This window comes from Cardiocondyla obscurior, linkage group LG07 (genome assembly GCF_019399895.1).
Source record: "Cardiocondyla obscurior isolate alpha-2009 linkage group LG07, Cobs3.1, whole genome shotgun sequence".
Taxonomy (NCBI): domain Eukaryota; kingdom Metazoa; phylum Arthropoda; class Insecta; order Hymenoptera; family Formicidae; genus Cardiocondyla; species Cardiocondyla obscurior.
The window spans coordinates 7751322-7774391 of NC_091870.1; the positions used below are offsets into that span (position 1 = coordinate 7751322).

Here is a 23070-nt window from a genome sequence, read left to right on the forward strand (position 1 = left end):
CCAGACAATCCGCCAACCAAACGCGCAAAATTCCCTCACGTGCTGCACATGCGCCCTCCAAACTTTTAAACTCAAGGTATTTGAAAATTTACTTTATAACTCATTGGACTTAATAATTAAAATTATTTATTTCAGAGTGATCGTCTGATAAGCAAACTAATATTAATTTTTTATCAACGCACATTGATTCTAATACCAGTTTGACTTTTCATTTTTTTTTCTAACATCTATTCCTATCGATATAAATTAACTTTAATTTCAACTTGATGAGTGTACGAGTTAACGCGTTATATTTATTTAATTTTTTTTTTTAATTTAAATTTAAGACTTAATTATGAGACCATTGTAATAAAAAAAAACCTACAATCTTTCGCACTATAATATAATTAAATGTGACCATTGCACGAATTGCTTTCCTGCTTACAAGATGAATTTTTAGAGCAATTAATTTTTTTTTTTATTCATCGCAATGTACAATATTTGTTTGCGCATTTTGGAGACATAAATACGCTCATGCATAAATAAATAAAGTAGATACTCTCTGCGCACTTTTTTTTCTACGGCATATAACAGTATAGATGGAAGATTCTCAAACGTTTCAACTACACAAGATGTATTGATCTCGATGGAGGAAAAAGGGAGAAAAGTACCTGGCCGTTAAGTGTATTGGCGTAAATCAAAATGCACGGCCCTCACCTTCGAAAGCCGGACATTCTTGGTTTTTTTTTTTTTTGAACTCTATCTTACAAAAATTTGGAATGTCCGGAATGTTTGGAATTCAGATATCTCGCTAAATAATCGCACAATAAATGTGTCTTACTATCGATATCACTAAATGCTCGTTAATCGGAGTATACGTCAAGGCACAATGCGCTAGATTGTTCTTTACCTACGATTGTTTAACTAATTTAGACTCTTGTATAAAAGGGACTAACCTTCTTTCCATAGTACGTAATAAAATAGTGTTTGCATTAGAAGTTCCCTCGAGATAAATCGCCATATAGGTACACATGCTATGATATGATACTTTAAAAGTAAAACGCTTCAACAGATTCGAAAGATTAATGGCAAAGTAAACGATAAATCTTGTATACGGTTAAGTAGCTAGCTTAGCCGCACATAACCTGGCGGACAAAATCTTCGTAGTTGATATTACCCTGTGAATCTTCATGGCCAGCTAATAACGTTTCCACTTCCTCGTCACTAAGCTTTTCACCTGCAAAAAAAAAATGCACAGTGAAGATTATATATTATACACGTTCTCTCTAAAAAATAAGACACGAAGTCCATACCGAGCGTCGTCAAAAGGTGTCGCAACTCCGCCGAAGATATGAAACCGTTTCCGTCTTTGTCAAAATGACGCAGGCCTTCAATGAAGTCATCCGCCGTGTCAGAAGTACGAGACTTGCTGATTGCCTGATAGATTGGTAAAAACACTTCGAAGCTAATACGCTCATCCGGTTTATGTTGGTGGGTGAACTTCTTCACGTCGGACTCCGTCGGGTTTTGACCAAGGGCACGTAACGCGTCGCCAATTTGGGACACATGGATCTTGCCATCCCCACGGCTGTCAAACAATTGAAACGCCTCCTGGAATTCTACAGGGACAAATTTATTTTTATTCACTTTCAAGCACTTGATATTTGCATAAAAAAAAACGTCCTATCCTCATTATCGTTTACCCTCCATGGACGACATCATTCTATTAGCCAGATCCTGATAGCTATAGCCGTACATCTTGAATTTTTTTTTTTTAGAAAAGACTAGTAATTCAGCTACTTAATCACTTAATAGCTACTAAGCAATGCAATAAGATAAAAACTCCAGGAATATTTTAAACTAATCAATTCCTAAGTACACCTTATGCCAACCGCATAAATGACCTGTATACTCGCGAGAGTGAAACAAGAATAATCGGCAAGTCTCTTCGGTGAAGACAGGAGGGCGATCAAGTCCTTCGCAACGCCTCAGGGCAGCGGCTGGCTTGCTTTCAAATACCGTACCATAAAAGGCAGTCCCCGATAAGCGCGCGCGCGCGCACGCTCGTGCCTTGGGGTGCGTCTAAAAAGGCGAAGATACTCTTGACCTGAATTAAAAGCCCGGGGAGAAGAGTGTGCGGCGCGGCGCATGGACCATCGGTCGCTTCGCTCTCTCGCTCGCCCGACCATTCGTTTGCAGTCGCGAACCCTCAAAGCCTCGACGCCGTTACACGGTCGACCTCCACTTACCGGCCAGCTGATCCTCGGAGTAAGACGCCTGCGAACATACGCACGTAACGAACTTCGTTTAGACGCATGCTCGTCGACTTGGCCACGCCGTTCTCGCGCGCAGAAAGGACGCGCTTCCGCGGTTACTCACCATCGTCGAGAGTGCTCCTTCCCTCGGGAACGGGCGCGGCAGCGACGTGAAATGACAGACGGCGATGTCACACGCGGGCCGAGCGAACGGGCCACAGGCTTTCGTCGTGCAGACCAAGCGTTTTCGCCCAACGACGGTGACGTAAACAGCGGAAATGAGTCACACGGTCGCTTCCTTGGTGTCTTTTTTTCCCTTTTCCAGGCGGACTCGGTACCCCCGTGGATCTCCCTGCTGCCGCGCTTCGTGCAATCGCTGCGCGATCGTACGGACGTTACAGAACCTCTGACATCGCGCTCCGACGAGGTCGACGCACGCAATTTTCGCTCGAGCTCGGCTTCACGCAGGCGACCTACGAAATTGTCATCCTGGCGTCATCTGTCTGTCGCGCCTGTTAGTACTTCTTGCGACGTGACATCTAACAACGGAATGGCGAACATCCTTCCCCGCAATCGACTTAAATTAATTCGAGCAAAAGAATCTTTTCGATATATAATAAAATTTGAAACGTACGCGTAGAATATATCTTCCTTTCCTTTTTAGAGCAAAACTGATTATCTTTATCGAACGCTTATTTCGCAACGCAGATAATCAGGTGATCAAGACATCACCCGATTGGTCACTGCATCGTACTATTGCGTTACGTGTCGCTGTTATTATTCGACGCCGATTAGGTTAAGTAAGGAGTGAAATGGCGGGATTTTCTGAGTGAGCTTGCGCGAACGCGTCATCTTCTCATGTGACTAACTTCAACAGGCTCGTATGTGGTACAGGTGCTAATGCGGAGCACATCTTGAAAACAGAAGTTACACTCATTTTTATATTTACTATTGCCACATGAAGCCTATATTAAGCAATAATGTCTATTTTAATGATAAGTAAATATAACACATATCTTATAAAGAAAAATTAATTATTAATTTTAAATAACTACGCAAAAGGAATAAATTATTATCCAGAAATTGTAATATATTTTATGTAATTATTACAATGTACGTTTGAGTGATATCTTTTGTTGACGTTTTTTGGCTTTCAGGTGGAACCAGGTATATTTAAATAATGACTAAGAACATTTGTTAAAATGCGCCCAAGTGCGCACAGCTTCGAACCTCATCGTCCGATACGGCTGGTACTTCGAATGTTCCGAATACTACGATCCGTTTAGTGTCACTGTGTCAGTCGAGTGCGCTGGTCATTCTTACAAGTGATGAGAACGGTAAAAACGTTTTGTTGTTCACTCGCAATAATTTAACGTGATAAACTTCGATACAGCAGAATGCTACGTGCGAACGTTAATCAGTTTTGCAGATAAGATGTCTCGTTCATGGCAACAAATATGTTCTCATAGCATAGTGCTAATTATTACGTTTGGATGTTTCCTTATTTCCGCTGAGGATAAGCTGCAACTAAATCTTTGTGGCGAACAATTGAATAATGCACGCAGGTAATTGATTTAACAACAATTCTTTAATTGTTGCACAAATTCTTGAATAATGCTCAAAATAAAAAAGTTTTTGTTTTTGTTTTTATATATATATATATAATTAACTTTAATTTATAAGGATATGATCTACAATGAGAATAAGATAATCAGTATATGACATAAATGTTTGAGTTAAATAATTAATTTTGTTAGAGCTTTGACTTATCAAAACATATTTTATTTTGCTAGTTTGGTGTTTGTTAATACATTGGATGGAAAGATAACAGCACTGGATGCTAACAATGATGGTAAAATACAGTGGACTTTAGATTTTAACAATGGACCAATGTTGTCTTCTAGTATACATCGCAGAGAAGTAAGAAACTTTCTATAATAGTTATTTTTTTAGTATTAAATGTTATTGTAAGTAGCTTGTTACTTTTAACTTTAACTCAATGATACATTTTAAACTATTAAAAAATGTCCTGGCTTAACACAGAGTGTATTACATAATGTATTATTTTCTGAAGCATTAAACAGTAAAACAAAATTATTATATTAATTTATAGCTTAACAATAATGGACAATGGGTACGTTTAATTCCATCTTTAAATGGTGGTTTGTATAAATTTGATGGAGAAAATTTGGAAACAATACCAATATCAGCAGACAAGTTGTTACATTTATCATTTCACTTTACTGATGATTTAGTCTTCTCTGGTGGCAAGGAATTATATTCTTATGGTAAGTTTTCTTATTTAAATTGTTTTTTATGAAATTATTACGAAATAGTATTATTACTATTAAAATATATTTTTGATGTTAATAGGTGTGTTAGCAAAAACAGGAGAAATTTTATATCAATGTGGTGTTTCTGGATGTGATAATAATACAGATCATACAGAATATGTAGAACAAGATGTACTTATTATCCAACGTTTTCAACAAACCGTGCGAGCTGTAGAAGCTCGTTCAGGTGGTGAAAGGTAAATTAAATGTAAAATATTTTTATCCTAATTCTTTACATTTAATTAAAAAATAAGATATATTCTTATTATTTTTTAAAGATGGAACTTCAGTGTGGGACAGTATGATTTAGAATTAATACCTTCTACTGATGCTCTTTGTCTCAATGAAAACTTTGCTCCAGATGTTGAAATCAAAGTGATTATTCCAGAAGGTTTAATTTGGGCTGTCAGTAAAAATAATCCTACTATTAAGTTATGGCAATACAAGGTATGATAATATAAAAATGTAACAATTACAATTTTCAATATGCAAGCTAATAAAAATTATTATTTTAGTTTGATTCTCCAATTGTTACAATATGGCGCGAGGATTCAGCCAAAATGTCTATAAATTCAAAAACAGTTACACCTTTAGAAAAAATGGACCTATTTGATAGCTCGCAATGGATCTGGGGATCGGAGTATTCTACAATTAATCCAGGCTTATATGTAGGCATGCATGAAAGGCAATTATATGTGCAGGAAAATCACAATAACAAAAATTTACAGTCTATTCAACACATACAATATCCGTGGGAACCGTATCCAGCAGCTAGTAAGCTTAATTAAATTTTTTAATGTTTTATTTTATTTTACACTGCATTTTTGTGAAGTTAAAACTTAACATTAATATTTTTTAAATTCTAGTAACTGCTGTTACAAATGCTTTATCAAAAGATAAAGATACGAGTAACGAAATTGCTATTAGTGACGCAAGTGAAACACAAAATGCAATAGCATTGTCAGTGTTATACAATTCCGAATACATTAATGGTAAGTAAATAATAGTAAAATTAAATATGTGCAAAGTTAAAAAAATACTAATATAATTATAAAAACACATTTTTAGGTAATGGATTTTATTTATATTCAAAAAATGAATTAACTGACAATAGTCAATGCAATCGTGGTAATTTTGATACGTTACTTATTACTGGCACTGATAAACCTATGTTAAATTATACTGAAAATATAAATAATGAATCTACTGAAAGTACAATACTATTAGTTTGGCATTGGTGGTAAGTTTTTTATAAATTTTAATGTCAAATCTTTCATGTTAAATACATAATATATTATTAAATTATATTTTATTATATTATTTAATTTGTTATCAGGAGAGAAATTTTAATAATATTATTTACAATTGCCTTTCTACTGAATTGTATATTCTCACCACGTTTATTTAAAGTAAGAACAACTATTATGGACGGCATGATGCCGGTAAGTAAGTCAGTGAAATGTATAAGTATATTTTTTTATTTAACTATCTTTTTTTTACATTTTATTTTAAAGTAAGTTAATATATTTCAGCCTTTAATAATTGAAAGACATATAGAAACCAAAAGAAGTGATACAACTAATGATGCTAGTAAAAATGCGAATAATTTTAAATCGCATTATTTAACAGACTTTGAACCAGTTGACTGTTTAGGAAAAGGAGGATATGGTGTGGTTTTTGAAGCTAGAAATAAAATTGATGATTGCAATTATGCTATTAAAAGAATCGCTTTGTCAAATAGGTAAGTACTTAATTATTTTCGTTTTTTTTAATCCTATAGATAATAAATTCGTAAATAAAATTTAAAACTACTTTAAAATACTATTGCAGCCAAGATTCAAGAGAACGCGTTCTGAGAGAAGTAAAAGCATTAGCTAAACTGGATCATCACAATATCGTGAGATATTTTCACGCTTGGTTAGAATGCCCTCCTAGTGGATGGCAAGAAGAGCACGATCAACAATGGATTGATAAACTAAAAAGTTCATCTGAATTTTTTTCGGAAACAACCGAAACCGAGACAAAGCCACAGACTGATCAGTTTTCTATCGAAAGTGCTCACGAAGGTTTAGAATTTAATAAAATAAACGATGATTCATTTATTATATTTGAAAAATCAAACGAACAGGAGTATCCCCCAATTGACATCAATAATTGCAGCGCTGATAATTCCAGCTTGTCTTCTTCGAATAGTATGACTGAAAAGAAATCGCTTAATTTTAATAACATCGATGATTCCGAGAGTATTGTCTTTGAAGAAACTGGTAATAATAGTGCAACAAAAGAAACAAAACGTACTCGTCAAAAATCGTTTTCCTTAGACTTAAGTAAAAAACGGAACGTTCAAAAGTCTGCGAAAATGTTCCTATACATACAGATGCAGCTGTGCCAAAGACTCAGTCTGAAAGAATGGTTAAAACAGCATACATCAAGAGATTTTTCGCGAGTACTAAATATTTTTCAACAAATAGTAGATGCTGTGGAATATGTGCATTTGCAGGGATTAATACATCGAGATTTAAAGGTAACATTTATCTTAAAATATATATGACGAACATTTATTTTATTCTCTGTTATTTAATTAGAAAATTTTGTTTTTAGCCATCAAACATATTTTTTGCTTATGACGATAAAATAAAGATTGGTGATTTTGGACTTGTTACTGCCATGACTGAAGGCTATGATAGAGTCCACACACCTACGGCTGAGAATGAGACTGTTTCTTTTAAAAACAGCGTACATACGGCATGTGTTGGGACTCATTTATACATGTCCCCTGAACAAATGAACGGTCAAATGTACAACTACAAAGTTGATATATATTCCTTAGGAATTATTTTTTTTGAGCTTCTTATACCATTTTTTACCGATATGGAAAGAATAGTAGCACTGTCGAATTTAAAAAAGTTAATATTTCCGAAAGACTTTGCGGAAAATTATCCTGCTGAGGTAAAGAAATTAAAAGAACATACATTTTATTATTCTGTTTATTACATTTCATATATATAATACTTTAATTAAAATTATTACGAAAAATATTATAATATATTTCTTTTACAGTACGATTTGCTCAAAATGATGTTAGATGAAGACCCAATTAAACGACCTACAACTTTAGGTATTAAAGCAAAACCTCCTCTACAGAATTATGAAAAAGTTAGTTTTAACGTAGATACAGATTCAAAATGGCATTTTGAGTTACCGCAATTGAGTAGACATTCCTCTGTGACTAACAGTAGTGGTAGCAGTGAACTGCCTGAAAATATAAGTTAAGGTACAAGTCATACATATTTTCTTTATTTTCTCTCATTTCTTATTAAGTAAAATTTCGATTTTATTATATACGTTTATTACTTAATTATGCTCTGAATAATTTGCTATATTATATAATACGTATGTTACACAGAAAAACGTTCTACATAATTTACATAACAATGTTACTTACTTTAATGTAACAATGTTACATTAAAAAAAAAACATTTTTTAAGAATAATTATTTAATGAAAAATGGAAACAATGTCGACATGTGATATTTTTAAGCCATCCTTATGAACATAGAATCGTTATCATTACTTTCAACATTTATTTATTATAATATTAAATATACATTTATAATAAGTAATTAGTTTCTTATCAAAATAGTTATGTAATCTTATTCTTTATAAAGTTATAATAAAAAAAATGTTTTTAAATACAAAATTATATATAACATTTTTAGTGTAATTCTTAAATAATTTTTTATCTCAAAAATATAATTATACTCGAGTAGTAATAATTTTATAAATGTTTAAATAAGCGCGGACTTATCAATACGATGACGATCGACAGCAACAGATGGCAATATGATCGGCCGCCATTATGAATTTAGCTGCACCAGCACCAGCAGTACCAGTGCATTTAGTCGACCATTTTTACCTCTGTAAACCCAAAAATCTTCTTCAAAATAGGAAGAATAAAATAGACCTCTAACTACGCCACAAGAAAAGAATTCCTGTCTAAACAACATGTACTGTACGACATCGTGAGCTTTCAAACATTTGTTAATTATGTATTGATGATTGAAGCGATTTATATACAACTCGGTTCCTTTGTTTATAGAGCGATTAGATCTCATTAACCACGATGGCATCAAGTAGAAGTACGAGAGAAGTCCTGCTATCTTTAGTGGACGATATTGAGTTGATAGCAAAGTAAGTTACATTTTTTTCTTTATTCGTATAAGTAATAAACGAGTGTTAATGAATATCGTTACATTAATACCACATGGTATTATATTTTGCAGAGAGATGATAGAAAATACAATTGCTCAGAAGCCTTCAAAGCTTTCCAGCACAGAACATGCTCAATTAACTGAATTATTAATTGCTAAGGATAACGAGTTGAAAGCAACATTGAAAAAAGCTGCTGAACAAGCTAAGATTAATCTCAAAATGGAAGCATTAAAGGCTGAGGTAGAAAGACAGGATCAGGACATTCAGCAACTGCAGAGACAACTGAAGGAAGCAGAGCAAATTTTGGCTACTGCAATTTACCAGGCAAAACAGAAATTACAGTCTATTGCACGTGCCAATAAAAGGCCTGTTCCTTCAGAGGAGCTTATTAAATATGCTCATAGAATAAGTGCAACAAATGCAATCTGTGCACCTTTAACATGGCAGCAGGGAGATCCAAGAAGGCCATATCCCACAGATATTGAAATGAGATTAGGATATCTGGGAAGATTGAGTGATTTACCTTTAAATGGACAATTGCTTGGATCTCACCCAGGTATACCATCTGATTTACATAGGACAGGACATCCTGCTGGAGGTAAAATCTTTTTTTTTTTACACACATACATATATATATTGCACTTGATTTTATAAAAATATAATTTTCATACAATTTTTATTATTTTAGAACCACCTGTTTCTCAATCAAACCAATTTGCCTGGCATCCATCTGGAGAGATTCATATGTCAGTCAGTGGGCAAGGCAGTGTGGCTGTAAATACTCATAAGCAGGAAACAGAAGATGTTGAAGTTATGTCTACAGATTCTTCAAGTAGCTCTTCTAGTGATTCTCAATAAATATAGATACTATTACATCCATAGGTAAAGATATGTACTTTGATTAAATAAAGATATTAAAAATATAAAAAATAAAGATATTAAAAAAAGATAAAGCTATTAAAGTAAACTTTAATTATAATTAGTGCTTAATATTACAGTTACATTAATTAATCTAAATAATAAAAGTATGTGGACGAGAAAGTAAAGATTTGTACTGCTGCAAAAAAAAAATCCTAAAATTATTCTCATTCCCATATTCTAGCCGCTGTCGCCGCTGAGAAAAACTCCATTCCAATGCGTGTGCATGTCAAATTAAATCTGATGTTAAGCGGGCTCGTAATCGTAACATGGCAACCAAGAGGCAGAAGTCAACAAAGATTATGACTGCTTATTGATGTGTAAGTCGTACTTTAATTGTTGGACGAGGATCGCTATAATTGTCAAGAAATATTTGACCGAGACACGCAATCGATTTCCAGCATATTTCTCCGGTGAGAAATTAAGAAATATGTCTTTGTACGTATTTTTATATAAGTCATACAGTACTGCATTATATATACGTATACATATAGATATGTGTATACAATATATATAAAATATATAAATATATATTTAGATACATAATAATAGATATGATTAATAGCCGAGGTTGTATATACGACAGAAAAATTACAGGGTTCATACAGTTTTACATTCAGATTTAGATAGCAAAATGCACGAAAGGATTATATACTGTCGTTTTTTCTTAGGAATTTCTGTCTTAAAGTATATCCAAGATAATGGTTCATGACAGGCGATTATGTACGAGAACTTCGCGAGAATCCCTGGATTTTCTGCACTGTAATTACCTGTGCGTGTATTTGTATCATGAGCTCGTTAATCATTATATTATATCGCGTGCCTACCATGTCGCCGATGTCCCCGCGCGTATAGCCGAAAGGAGGCCCTAAAACCGAGCCTATGCAGACCAGCAGAAATATGCGCGATTATTACAGTACTTCTCGTTACCTCGTCGAAGATACTTCAGTTTCTTTAAGATCAAAATCTTTGCTTTCCTCGCAAAAAGAAATTCGTGTTTTGCAATTACCACCAACGAGATCGGCACCTTAGCTTCGAAGATGATGCGAAATAAAAGGGTAGAACTCGAGTTAAAAAAATTATATAATTTTTATATAATTACGATATATTTATCATGCTACAAAATATTTTTATAAAAATAAAGTATAAAGAAATATTTAATAGTTAACATTTTTTTTTTTTTTTTTGACGAATACTTTATTGTAAAAGAAAATTCTCTATTATTGTTAACGTTAACAAATTTCTAAAAGCTTTAGCTAACTAATATTTTATTTTAGGGTGGAGCGAAGTCGACGAGAAGAATGGCGAAAAAAGCGGCACCGGCGGCATTACAGACTGAAGTCGTTAATGATGAAGAATGGGAAAAAGTTTTAAAACGGAAGGGTTTAGTAGGTGAGCAATTTTTTGTATACCTCAATAACGAAATATTAATTTTTTCTTGTTTAGAGTTAAAAAGAAATTTTATTGGTATAATTTTTTATTCAGTAGTAGATGTGTATTCGGATTGGAGTGGCCCTTGCACAGGCATGGTAAGCATTCTGAAGAAGCTAAAAATGGAGATTGGAGGCGACGCATTGAGTTATGCCATGGTAATTTTTTTATTTTTTTATATTAAACTAATTTTTAATACTCAAATATAAAAGTATTTTTAAAATCTAAATTATTTCATCATTTCTAGGCAAATTGTGATCGTGTTACTGATTTAAAGAGATTTCAGGGAAAAAGCGAGCCAATATGGATGTTTATTCACGTAAGTATCCAATTTATAATTTACTAAATATTACAAAGCACGTGCTTTGCGCACGTTATTTATTCCGACTTCTTTTTTAAAGAAGACTGTATTTGTATCGCGAAAAAAGCTGCCACAATAATTAATTCAATTTATCACAGACTTTTTATTATAGAATTAGAGCGCGTAAAAATAATTATTGTAGTTAACATTTTTTTTTTGCAGGAGGGTCAAATGGTGAATTTAATGTTTGGAGCTCATTGTCCGCAGTTTGTAAAAATGCTTATGATCGAACTCGAAAGGGTTCAAAAAGGCGAAGAACACGAGTAAGTTAAAACAATCGACAATATCACTTGAATATTTAGCTTTAGCGTTTTAATTTTTTGCCATTTAAATTGTAGATTCTCAATAAATGTTTTTGAGGAGAGTCCGGAAGAGATAGTACGATTGAAAATTCAGGAGGAAGCAAAAATAGCTAAAGAAACAGCACGAAAAGCTCGAAAAGGTAAAACACACGCAAACTTTTAATTGCTTTTGAGATATATAAAGATTGGAACTTGTGAAATTAATGTAAATTATATAAGACCACATTTAATGCAATGTTTAAAAAATTATCGTACAGTGGCTGAAACTAAGGCAAGATATGAAGCGGAGATGCTGCATTGGACTACTTCATTGTGTAATGAGACTTGCCTATTGCTATTTCCCTGGATATTTAAGGATGAAGAAGGACGTAGAAGAGATAAGAGAACGAGTCCACCATACGTGGAACTTATTGAGGAATTGTTACCAGAGAATTATGTCGTAGAGCAGGAGTTACGTAAACGAATGAGCGAGGATCTGCTTCAGCAAATGCTCGATGAAGTATTGTCGTTTATTTTATTATAACAAGTTTTTTAGTATTAATATATTATAAATTATAAAAATTTGCAATTTAATGTTATATTATTTTTTAAATGTACAGTCCACATATAGCTTCTCAGAAAATAGCAAACAATTGCTTTTTGACGGCAAATGTATGTTCATGCGACTGAAAATTGTCGAAGGAAAAAAGAATCTTGACGTTCATGAACATTTGTGTAGTATTCTATTCAATGAATCAAATTTACCAGAGTCGGAAGACAATCTAAATGAAGAATGGTACGGAATATTTATATATTTTATATAAATTATATTAATTATAATTAATTATTTAATTTTGATTATCTATATTATTAAAAATTGATTTTTGCTTTACGTAGTTACGCCGGAAAGCATTGTCCAGCTTTTGAAGTTCCCGAAAAGGAAAATAAAAAGTTTCCTTTTGTTTGGACGCCTCCAAATCCTAGAAACAAGGCAGTTGTCTTCCGCACGATATTTACGGTTTATACTAATACAACATACCCAGTAAGTACGCATTACTTTTTATCTTTATAAAGTTCGATGGTTTTCTTTAAATTTTAAATTGATTAATTATAATTTAATTGTGACATGTTCCGATTTAATCCGCAGTATGAAGATAAAATGACAAAAGTACCAATAACCGTCTTTAAATACGATTATACACGTAAGAATGATTTAAAAATGGTTGTGGAAATGTTTGATGATGATGTCATTAATTTTGGTATATTCGAATATGATAAACCGCCTGAGGCTAAGATGATCGCTAAAAGTATAGAGGCGTTCGAGAAAAATACAGAAGAGAAAACTGGGTATTTTTCTTTGCTTTAATTAAAAAACTTAATAATATTCGTCTTTTCAGAGCTTAGAATAAAATTAATTAAAAAATTCTGAAGTAATTCATATCTTTCAACTTAAATCAATTTATTACCACTTGTAAGTTTATCAAATTACATTATATATTTTAATTTTAACATATTTATTTATTTCTTAATAAATTAATTTAAATAATCCTTTAAGTTTTGAAAAAGATGACTGTATAACGTTATATCGACGTACTATTTAATCTGATTTACATTGTAAAGAGAAAGTTTCGTTTCTGCCTGCGTATTAAATTACTTCATTTTTCGTTCACAGTTACGAAATCTTCGTCTGTACTGTAAAGAAAGTAGGTTGCGAGGCATTTCTGGGCTTTGCTGGGATCGGACCTTTCCATGTGAGTGAAAATCCGGAGAAGGCCATCGAGGAATCGAAATTATACTTTCCGGACATTATTGCCGTAGAAGATTCACAATCGGACGACGAAGAAAAAGCCGAGGAGCTGGGAGAACATCAAGACGGTGTAGCGGCAACATAAGTGTCGTATAAATGTACAAAAAAACGTATATATAAAAAAGTTAATCGTAGATTTATTAATTTATTATTTAGTAAGTATAAGTATTTTAAATTTATTTAATTACGTTACCTCGCCTAGGGCGCCAGTCGGCAACGTGTAAATTTTACTAATTTATACAAACACTTTTTTTTTAAACAAATTAATACTTTGTACAATAAAAATGAAAATCAAAGATATATGTAATTAAAAAATAGAATAAGATTTTAAATCTGATTGCATTTTTTTTTCAGCAAATAACAAGGGGTGTTTCTTGGGGAAACGCAAACGTGTCCCTAGAAAACGCTCATTTCTATTGGATGTTGGGTGTTGATTCGCGTTGCTCAGAATAAGTTTCTAATCTACTACATTCAGTCGTTCACGCCTTCACGGTTTATAGTGCTCGCTCGGAGAATGACGGACAGTTCGTGACCTAGTTACGCGGAGGAAGGAGCAGAGAAGGAGACTCGCGACGAGGAGTCGTATCATGTCTCGCTGTGATTTGAATCCTCGATCACGACGGGAACACGATTTGTGAGCTAGGAACGGTAGCGAATACGAGGGATGCGGTAAGTGAGAGGATCAGTCGTCGACCGTACGAACGGTACTTTTCGTGTGTCCTTTGCTCCTTTCCTTATTACTTTTACTTTCGAAACAGCTGTTCGTTAGCGCAGATGAGTGATTTAATTTGTCTCGTTAACTTGTTTGTACCTGTGCGTGCCTTATCTGCGTTGACATTGGCGCTGTTTATTTTAGCTCACTGCATCATAATATCACGTACTTACGTCTGTCAGATCTTTCCATGAGCAGCATATAGATGTAGTATACATATACATATATACGTATATACACTCGCACATATATATGGATACATGTATCTATATAATATGCAGTTATCTTTCACATGATCGTGTCTTTACGATACTTTGTTCTTTGAAGGCAGGAATCCTTAAATAAATTTACAATAATTTCCATATATTGTAAAGAAATTACCTTACAAGCCTTTGCAGTAATTAATAAGTAAAACATTAATGGAAATAACAATAGAATCATGTTTCTTTCAGAGATTGCATCATTTCTGTGTGAAAAAAAATTGTGACAAGTTTACTATTGATTAAAAATCTTTGTTGTAACAGCTTTCTTTTTTTATATTATTTTTTATTAGAAATAAAATAGAAAGTATTAAAAGGTGTAAGTTATAAAAAGATTGCACAGATATGATGCAATCTTTAATCTGTATTGTTTTGTTGCATTATGTTGCGATATAATTTCAAGTTTTGGAGTTTATTTTTACGATAAATTTTTTTATAATTAATAATTACAGATATGGAGTCGTTTTTGCAACTTTTTGATACGCAAAACGACAAAGATTTGAGGAAGAGCCAATGGGACGATTCTGACAACGACGGAAATGGATTATCGGATTGTGACACTTCTAGTATTGATGAGGATCGAGAGGATCGCCTTCCGCCTGAACCGGAACAAGGAAACATAGAGTACAAATTAAAATTGATAAATCCATCTAGTCAACGTTTCGAGCATCTTGTTACCCAGATGAAATGGAGACTAAGGGAGGGACATGGAGAAGCAATCTATCAAATTGGTATAAATAATTATTTATTTACGTGCAGCAATTGCAATTTTTTATTATTTTATTTTTAATTATTTTATTAATTAATTTTATTTTTGTATGTAGGAGTGGAAGACAATGGGAGACTAGCAGGTTTAACAAAGGAAGAAATGAAGGCATCTTTGAAAACACTAAAGGATATGGCTTCTAGACTGGGTGCTACTGTAAGAGTATTACGTGAACGAATAGCCACGAGTTCTGCGAGTAAAACCTTAGCGTCGCAGAATAATATTAATAATAATAAGGAGGAAAAGAAAGTCGCTGAAGTGCTGGTGAAAAAGTTACGAAAGGACGACAGAGAGGATCAAGACAGTATCGTAGATTTGAGACTGGCGGTCACCGGTGCACAGGATGCTGGAAAGTCAACCCTCTTAGGTGAGAGGATTAGCGGAAGATATTTAAGGTAGAGAAGGGGCACTCACAGCCTACACTATACTCTGCTATTTGCGATCTACCTTAGATGAACGCATCGAGAACACGATTTACAAAAATTGTAAACGAAACTATGTGTATAGGGGTGCTGACGCAGGGTGAGTTGGACAATGGTAGAGGTAGAGCGAGGCTGAACATGTTGCGTCATCTGCACGAGATAAAAACAGGCCGTACGTCTTCGATATCGCACGAGATTATCGGATTTGATAGCACAGGTCACGTCTTGAACTACGCCGAAATGGCAACGGCCGAAGAGATATGCGAACACGCATCGAAGGTCGTTACTTTTATAGATTTAGCTGGACATCGGAAGTACTTGAGGACGACGGTACTTGGATTGACAGGTATATAATTTTTTAAATTATAATTTTATTATATTCCATAACGAAGAATTATATTTCTTAATTGTATAAGAGATATTAAAAGAATAATTATGTGAAAATAATTGTTTCTTAGGATATTCTCCACATCACGTTATGCTAGTGATAGCGCCGCCTCTAAATGAAGCGTCGCAAGAACATATGGCTCTCTGTTTAGCATTAAAACTTCCATTTTTCATTGTCGTGAACAAAATCGATTTGGGATTTTGCGACATGTCTGAAACTTTAGTTCAACTGGAAAACGCTATGATGACACAAGGTTATCCCAAACAATTAATACTGTTTAGCAAAAATGACATACCATCATGGGATTACACGTCCGATGTGATACCAGTATTTAGTGTCAGTTGCGTTACCGGTGAAGGTTTGAAAGAATTAACTATATTTATAAAAAATTTATCGCCCTACGAGACAAATTCAATCGATTCGGATCCAGAATCCTGTCTGTTTCAAATCGATGAAACGTTTAGGTACGTGCAAGCAATTTTTATTTTTTTTTATATTTTATCAATAAAGCTGTCTTTACAAATTTCTAACATTTTGTTAATCGTAACTTTTAATCTTTAACAGAAAATAATCTTCACAAATATGAAGATTGCACTAAAAAATATCTCATTTTTTTTTATACAGGGTAGCAGGTTTGACACAACCGGTTTTAGGAGGGCTTCTTGTTAAAGGAGCAATTGCACCGGGCACACGTTTATTGGTAGGACCTTTGCCAGACGGAGAATTTAGTCCAGTGAAAGTAGTTAGTCTACATCGTAACAAAGCTCCGTGCTGTTTAGTTAGAGCGTCACAAAGCGCCAGTCTGACTCTAGCACCACCGACGAATCACAGCCCTCCCGTACCACATCTTCGTCCGGGAATGGTTCTGGTCTCTCTACGTGATCGACCTCATGCAACACTTTTCTTTCAGGTACGTGAAAAAGTTTCGATACATGTAATTTAAATATAAAACTATAATTCTGAATATTCCATTAATATTTAAAATATGTTTTAGGCTACTGTATTGATTGTATATCATGCTACCGCAATATTCCCCGGGTTTCAAACGACAGTACACGTGGGTAACGTCAGACAAACTTGTGTTATCGAAGGAATAATGGACGCCAATGATAGGGGGCTTCAGACAAACGACACCGCTTCCGTATTATTTAGATTTGTCAGCCATCCGGAGTATCTCCACGTTGGCATGCGACTATTATTCAGAGAGGGACGTACTAAGGGGATTGGAAAAATTACGCAAATTTTTCCTGTAATCAGATCACAAAACTCGATCAAATAAAAAAAAATTAACTTGATGTAACATAATATCCGAGCTACATCGTTTTCATAGTATTTATGTACATGTAATTTAAAGAATGTGTTAGAAAGAAGGAAGAAAGAAATTCATAAATGTTGTGTGAATTATATTGCTAATATACTTTGCTTCAAATAATTCGGAAGATAACGGTATGTTACGATACAGGAACATTTAGTTACGTGATTCTTTTAGCTTGAAAGTAGATTTTCCGTTATCTATTATTATTCTGTTTAATGTCTTAATGTATTTTACAGAGAAATTATTTATTTTTGCGTTATGAAAAAAGTCAGAGGTTTACATACATCTAAGATGGTACATGACAAGTGATACATGTTTGTATAAGACTAAAATGGTTGGGTCTGGAGGAACATTTTATATGTCTGTACATAAGAATGAAGTTACTTTCTTTTACGGCTGTATATACATATTCCTAAAACTTAAAAATGTGTATACTGAAAGTGTGTGGCAGTGAAAATATTATAACGCATATTTTTTCGTAAAAAATACTAATATATGCTTTACGTCAATTATTTAATTTTCGAGTGATGATAGTTATAATGACTAGTGTAAAAAGAGATGGAAACTCTTAGTTAACAATCTTCAAAATGTAATTCTTTTTTTTTTCGCTACTGCGCCTTTGATAATTAGTATTGGATATATGTATAACAATTTTATTTACTAAAGTGGCACAAATCTCTGTATTTCATATGCTTAGAGTTCCGAGTTTCAAGACTCGATATTAAACAGCGTTACTTAAAGGAGAAAACAATTAAATAAAACCTGATTAAGATAGTTCCTGTGTCCTGCATTAATCATGTTTTAGAAATTAAATTTTGTATTTTATTTAAATGTGTTATAAAAAAATTAATTTTGTTATTTGATATTATTTGCATTTATTAGATTCTAATTTTGTCAGAATCTTTTTAAAAGCAAATTTATTGCTTAAAATGTATTATTTAGATTCATGTTACGTTTTGATCGATAAAGTCGCAAGACGCAGTGGTAAAATAGTTTCGCCGCTGTTCATGCGTGCGCAGATTGACCATTAACTGCACCGACTTCGGCGGCGAAGGATCGCGCTTGTCTTTCTACTTGTCTGATGGACGATTTACAGGCGTATTTACGCCTAAATAGACGCTTCGTACCTTTCAATCGACGAGGTAAGCCCATAATCTCTTGATTGACCGATAAGCTTTCAAGCGATCTTCAATTTCCGACTCAAAAACTCGAAACGAAATCTGCTTCAGGAAATCCGCCTTCGAGTTCCTTCTGGAGAAATGGCATTGGAAGATCGTCCGCCTTCAAGTTCCTTTTGAAGAAACGGCATCGGAAGATCGCAGCGGAGAGACGCCGCAGGAGCAGTTTCGTGAATAAAAATTCACTCATCCCGCAACGGTCAGGACAGGTAAACGCATAATATCTTTATTGATTTACAATTCTTAACATATAATTCTTAACTCGAAAACGCAAGATAAAATATTTCAGGAAATCAGCCTTCCGAGTTTTCTTTGCCGGCACGGTGAACATCGGCGTTGGCAGAACGCAGCGGAGGCACAGGAGCGATTCGGTGAGTGGTAAAACAGTTAGCCGCTTTTTTCAAACGGCGGACGACTCGACCAATCACAGGCGCGCTTTCGAGTGGCCTGTTCATGCGCGCGCAGACGGACTATTAACTGCACCGGCTTCGGCGGCGAAGGATCGCGCTCGTCTTTCTACTCGTCTGATGGGCGATTTACAGGCGTATTTACGCCTAAATACACGCTTCGTACCTTTCAGTCGACTAGGTAAGCGCATAATCTATTAATTGACTGATAATCTTTCAAGCGATCTTCAATTTTCGACTCAAAAACTCAAAACGAAATCTGCTTCAGGAAATCCGCCTTCGAGTCTCTTCTGGAGAAATGGCATCGGAAAATCGTCCGCCTTCGAGTCTCTTCTGGAGAAATGGCATCGGAAAATCGTCCGCCTTCGAGTCCCTTCTGCAGAAATTGCATCGGAAGATCGTCCGCCTTCGAGTCCCCTTTCGAGGAAATGGCATCGGAAAATCGCAGCGGAGAGACGCCGCAGGAGCAGTTTGGAGTCTTCTTTGCCGACACGGTGACCATTGGCGTTGGCAGAACGGCAGCGGAGGCGTAGGAGCGATTCGGTGAGTGAGAATTTACTTATTGTACAATGATGGAAATAAAGAAAAGTTTTTTTTTTTCTACGATAAAGTTTGTCGGCACCGAGCGCTTGCTCGGCGATGCCGCCCGTATATTTTTCCCCGTTCGCTTTTAGTCTTGCGAATATACGATATAAATCGGTTGCGCGCAAAGAGCGCGTAGGAAAGAAAAGGAGGAGATGCCACTGACTGACGAAATATTTTCGTTTATTCTGAGCAAAGTACAAAACACGTTTTCAGCTTAATATCTAAGAGATTAAATATGAAAAATTATTTCCGATAATTGCACGATCGTAGATCGCCGGTCGATCGCGATATAATTCGAAATAATTTAGTTAAGGCAACTTTGTTGTATTATGCTACATACGTTGTTAATATTCTCCTCGCGTACATATACATATATTTATATATGATTTTATATATTTCTTTTTCTCGCGTAGAATCAATCTGTAAATTCATTGGATTTTTGCACGCGATCAACGGCACTTTGCCGTCCGGAAAAATTCTTCAAAACGCGAATGCTAAATTTGTTATACACACTAAATTCTACCCCGACTAGACTAGCAAGCGATCGAGACTTACAATTGGTTTTTGCGAGTGCGCTGCTTCGCGCATTATGTACAACTTTCGCCGAGGCGAAGGTGAGAGGGCAGCCGGGCTGCCCCGTCGTCGAAAAATCGACAAATAAATTAATTAATATCTTAAAGATTACATTCGCGATTTGGCGTTGTCGGCAAACGTTCGTTTCTCGATGCGCAGTAACGACTAACGAGCCTCGGTGAACGATAAATCGCATATTTAAATAGAATTGTTTTCTGGTAAAACAGAAACAATTTGTTAAGATACTACGGAGATATTATTAAGTTATAATAGAGAGAAGATAATAAAAAGATACGCATAGAAGATATTACAAAAATTGTTACGAGAAACAAATTTTTCCTAATAACATTTGAAGATATCCTGGCACTCATTATCTCATAAGCATTTGTCAAGACTTATAACAATAATCCTGTGCCGAATTTGCCAAATTCTATTATCCGCGAAGGGCGATTTATGGTTCATCATATTTAACTTCTACACGCGGCTCTCGTCCACCAATATTATCTCTTAACTGCCGTGAATAAATTAATATTGTATATCCCAAGTTCATAAAATACTGCAATATTTCCAAATGAAGGTAACGGCAAAATTCTTACAGGAGCTACAAAAGAATTTAGTTATTAGTCTCATTGACTACATTTAATCTGTATCCTCAGTCAGGTTCAATAACACCTGTGGTTCTCAAGCCGGTAAGTCAAAACTGTTCTTTCAAAAAGTAGAGTAACTGTGATTACAACTCAGAAACAATTGGTATTATTAAACCCGATTAAAGCTGCCGTGTAAACGTAGTAATTCGGTATCGATTATAGAATACAATGCATCCGCACTTCTTGTGTTCTGTATCGAGATGAGAATATTTAGAATTCTCATCTTATTCCTACAGTTTAAAAAGCGTCCAATTATGCATTTGTTTCTACCATTAAAATCGCGCTGATCAAATTGTTTTCTTCGTCAAGAAGAAAAAGGCCTGTTTGGCGTAAAGAGTGAGAAAATACCGAGTAGTATCAATATCGCGATACTAATGTTTCTACGTCTTTTCGAGTCTGAGTCTGTAGTGTGGTACACGCGTAAAACGTTTCTTTATAAAACGATTGTATCAAATAGGCACTCGATTACGATTATTACCGTCGAGATTATCCTATTTATTGCTTACTTAAGTAAATTATATTTACGAGATTTAACGGAACGGTTTAAGTTACGTAAGATAACGTTACGTGTCGTTGAATCAATTTTATACTCGACCGGTCGAAGAATGACGTAAGAATGATTTTTCGCGCTGAATGCTTTTCTGGTTTATGCAAGAAGCCTTGCAATACTGGATAATACTAATTCCCGCGTTATTACCGCATCACGCTTTTGAATTATTGTCTCTTAGCGCAGATACGAACTGCTGTAATCGGGGAAAAGTTCTATTTAAAGAAACAGGATTAATAAATATATCGCGTCGGAATTTCCAAGTTGATTCAGACGTTTTGCTATTAGCTCTTCATTAATGCTCTAAAAAGGTTTCAGTTACCATCATTAGTATCAGTTTGTTTCGAGAAACAGTTTCATAAGAATTTTAGAAACGAAGTCATTATATTATAATTAGACCAGCGCTTGGTTTTTACAGGCGTTGCAATTATCGCACGTGTTAAAACCACGGTTTCCGTTCACTGAATATCTTATTTACAGTTTAATCGTTTAATATGTTGGAGAGTTAATTAATTGATTCATTAATTAATATTCATTAATTAAATATTCATTAATTAAATAATATAAAAAAATTTAATTTTTTGAAAAGAGCAACTGCACGTATTGTACGACACAATAATGAAGAGCTAAAATTTCACGCAAGACGTGCTGTCATCATCATCAATCGACAATGATCCTAGGTGAATATATTCATAGATCACAGAGCGGTTTCGAGGGTGGGAGCGCTCGGACTGCGCGGTGCAACGTTTTGCGTTACCGCGTGTCGCGGTGATTCCGACCGCGCTCGAAATCTCTTACTAAAATAGAGGTTTTGCGACGACGAGTTAGCGCTCGCGGGGGTGGTGGCCAAGAACTGGGCTCTCGCCAGCTGATTGCTGATTCTTCTCGACTCGAGGGCACTCACGGGATCTTGAATCTTAGATTCTAGCGCGTTCTTCGAGCACAGTATCGCCGTGCCGGTGATATCGTTTTGAGGCAACGAGGACGACGTATCGTGGCCGGTTGATACTGTTCTCGCAGGAGACGCGATTTGCGTAGGGCTGTCAGACGTGCTTCTAATTGATTCTTGAAGACGGTTGTTTTGATTTAACGATTTGATGATTGCTGCGTCGAGCTCGTTCATGGACGCCTTACACGCTGTTAGTTTATCGTTGTTGATTTTATCAAAGTCAGCTTTGTAGTCGGGGACACGCAAATGACTCGGTAGGTCGATGTAAAGGTCCAGCTGTCTTTTAGCATTCAATCTTGAAATAGGAGACGTGTTCTCTGGTGAAGGCTTCATCGCTTTCTCCTCCGCTGCGGTATCCTCGATTATAGTTGACGATAGGACGTCAGTTCTTGGCGTTTGAAACCTCCAGACTGAGCGTGGACTCAAGACTTTGGTCAAGGAATTTTGATTCGGCGACGATTGTTGCTGCTGACTTTGGTGACGTGAGAGTTTCAGCTGTTCTGCCGCCGATAGCCGCATAGGATTCGTCTTTACACTTTGTTGAAGTAGTAGACGTTTGAAATCCATTCGCGACGTAGGCGACTGCACCGTAGTCGGCACCTAATATTAATTATCGATTTAATGAATAAAATAAATTACAGCAGGCATAAATAAAATTATAAAATTTTAAAATAATTAGAGTTATCAGAGTACTTAAAATTCAGCTTTGAGTTAATAAATAATAGAGTCTGAGTTAATAAATAAT

General features: G+C 34.9%; 6 protein-coding genes across 13 annotated transcripts in view; 4 read left to right on the forward strand and 2 right to left on the reverse strand.

Moving 5' to 3' along the window:
- Positions 1–712: 712 nt before the first annotated feature.
- Positions 713–2692, reverse strand: Mlc-c (Myosin light chain cytoplasmic). Of its 2 annotated transcripts, XM_070659838.1 has the most exons (4): positions 2359–2692; positions 2229–2256; positions 1293–1598; positions 713–1216 (listed from the first exon to the last, which is right to left on the reverse strand). In XM_070659838.1, exons 1-4 carry the CDS (start codon positions 2359–2361, stop codon positions 1110–1112), a joined length of 444 nt encoding a protein of 147 aa, XP_070515939.1. In that variant the 5' UTR covers positions 2362–2692; the 3' UTR covers positions 713–1109. The 2 variants fall into 2 exon arrangements, with proteins under 2 accessions (XP_070515939.1, XP_070515938.1); XM_070659837.1 differs by lacking the exons at positions 2229–2256; positions 2359–2692 and adding an exon at positions 1683–2138.
- A 270-nt stretch (positions 2693–2962) lies between these two features.
- Positions 2963–8485, forward strand: LOC139104382 (eukaryotic translation initiation factor 2-alpha kinase). Of its 3 annotated transcripts, XM_070659828.1 has the most exons (15): positions 2963–3319; positions 3392–3799; positions 4028–4154; positions 4348–4522; positions 4608–4764; positions 4846–5014; positions 5083–5341; positions 5434–5559; positions 5636–5807; positions 5904–6009; positions 6100–6308; positions 6398–7091; positions 7169–7516; positions 7628–7841; positions 8364–8485. In XM_070659828.1, exons 2-14 carry the CDS (start codon positions 3669–3671, stop codon positions 7838–7840), a joined length of 2886 nt encoding a protein of 961 aa, XP_070515929.1. In that variant the 5' UTR covers positions 2963–3319; positions 3392–3668; the 3' UTR covers position 7841; positions 8364–8485. The 3 variants fall into 3 exon arrangements, with proteins under 3 accessions (XP_070515929.1, XP_070515927.1, XP_070515928.1); XM_070659826.1 differs by lacking the exon at positions 8364–8485 and having other exon boundaries at positions 2964–3319; positions 7628–8266; XM_070659827.1 differs by lacking the exon at positions 8364–8485 and having other exon boundaries at positions 2964–3233; positions 7628–8266.
- On the forward strand, positions 8459–10001 carry Med4 (mediator complex subunit 4). Of its 2 annotated transcripts, none has more exons than XM_070659834.1 (5): positions 8459–8578; positions 8666–8757; positions 8850–9376; positions 9467–9660; positions 9881–10001. In XM_070659834.1, exons 2-4 carry the CDS (start codon positions 8690–8692, stop codon positions 9634–9636), a joined length of 765 nt encoding a protein of 254 aa, XP_070515935.1. In that variant the 5' UTR covers positions 8459–8578; positions 8666–8689; the 3' UTR covers positions 9637–9660; positions 9881–10001. The 2 variants fall into 2 exon arrangements, with proteins under 2 accessions (XP_070515935.1, XP_070515936.1); XM_070659835.1 differs by having other exon boundaries at positions 8471–8588.
- Positions 9881–13897, forward strand: LOC139104384 (uncharacterized). Of its 3 annotated transcripts, none has more exons than XM_070659831.1 (11): positions 9881–10016; positions 10974–11088; positions 11182–11285; positions 11375–11446; positions 11651–11751; positions 11827–11930; positions 12048–12289; positions 12390–12565; positions 12667–12811; positions 12917–13116; positions 13442–13897. In XM_070659831.1, exons 2-11 carry the CDS (start codon positions 10998–11000, stop codon positions 13659–13661), a joined length of 1455 nt encoding a protein of 484 aa, XP_070515932.1. In that variant the 5' UTR covers positions 9881–10016; positions 10974–10997; the 3' UTR covers positions 13662–13897. The 3 variants fall into 3 exon arrangements, with proteins under 3 accessions (XP_070515932.1, XP_070515933.1, XP_070515934.1); XM_070659832.1 differs by having other exon boundaries at positions 11185–11285; XM_070659833.1 differs by having other exon boundaries at positions 9980–10109; positions 11185–11285.
- A 33-nt stretch (positions 13898–13930) lies between these two features.
- LOC139104383 (GTP-binding protein 2) lies at positions 13931–18214 on the forward strand. The gene is made up of 7 exons (XM_070659830.1): positions 13931–14245; positions 15001–15279; positions 15373–15681; positions 15822–16082; positions 16195–16588; positions 16749–17034; positions 17119–18214. The coding sequence occupies exons 2-7, from the start codon at positions 15003–15005 to the stop codon at positions 17401–17403; spliced, it is 1812 nt and encodes a 603-aa protein (XP_070515931.1). The 5' UTR covers positions 13931–14245; positions 15001–15002; the 3' UTR covers positions 17404–18214.
- Positions 18215–19768: 1554 nt separating this feature from the next.
- The window catches only part of Gukh (NHS actin remodeling regulator GUK-holder), a 69898-nt gene continuing 66596 nt past the window's right edge, over positions 19769–23070 (reverse strand). For both annotated transcript variants that reach the window (XM_070659925.1, XM_070659926.1), the window contains exon 11: positions 19769–22925. In XM_070659925.1, coding sequence (XP_070516026.1) covers positions 22074–22925 — 852 coding nt within the window. In that variant the 3' untranslated portion in view covers positions 19769–22073. The remainder of the gene's footprint in view (positions 22926–23070) is intronic.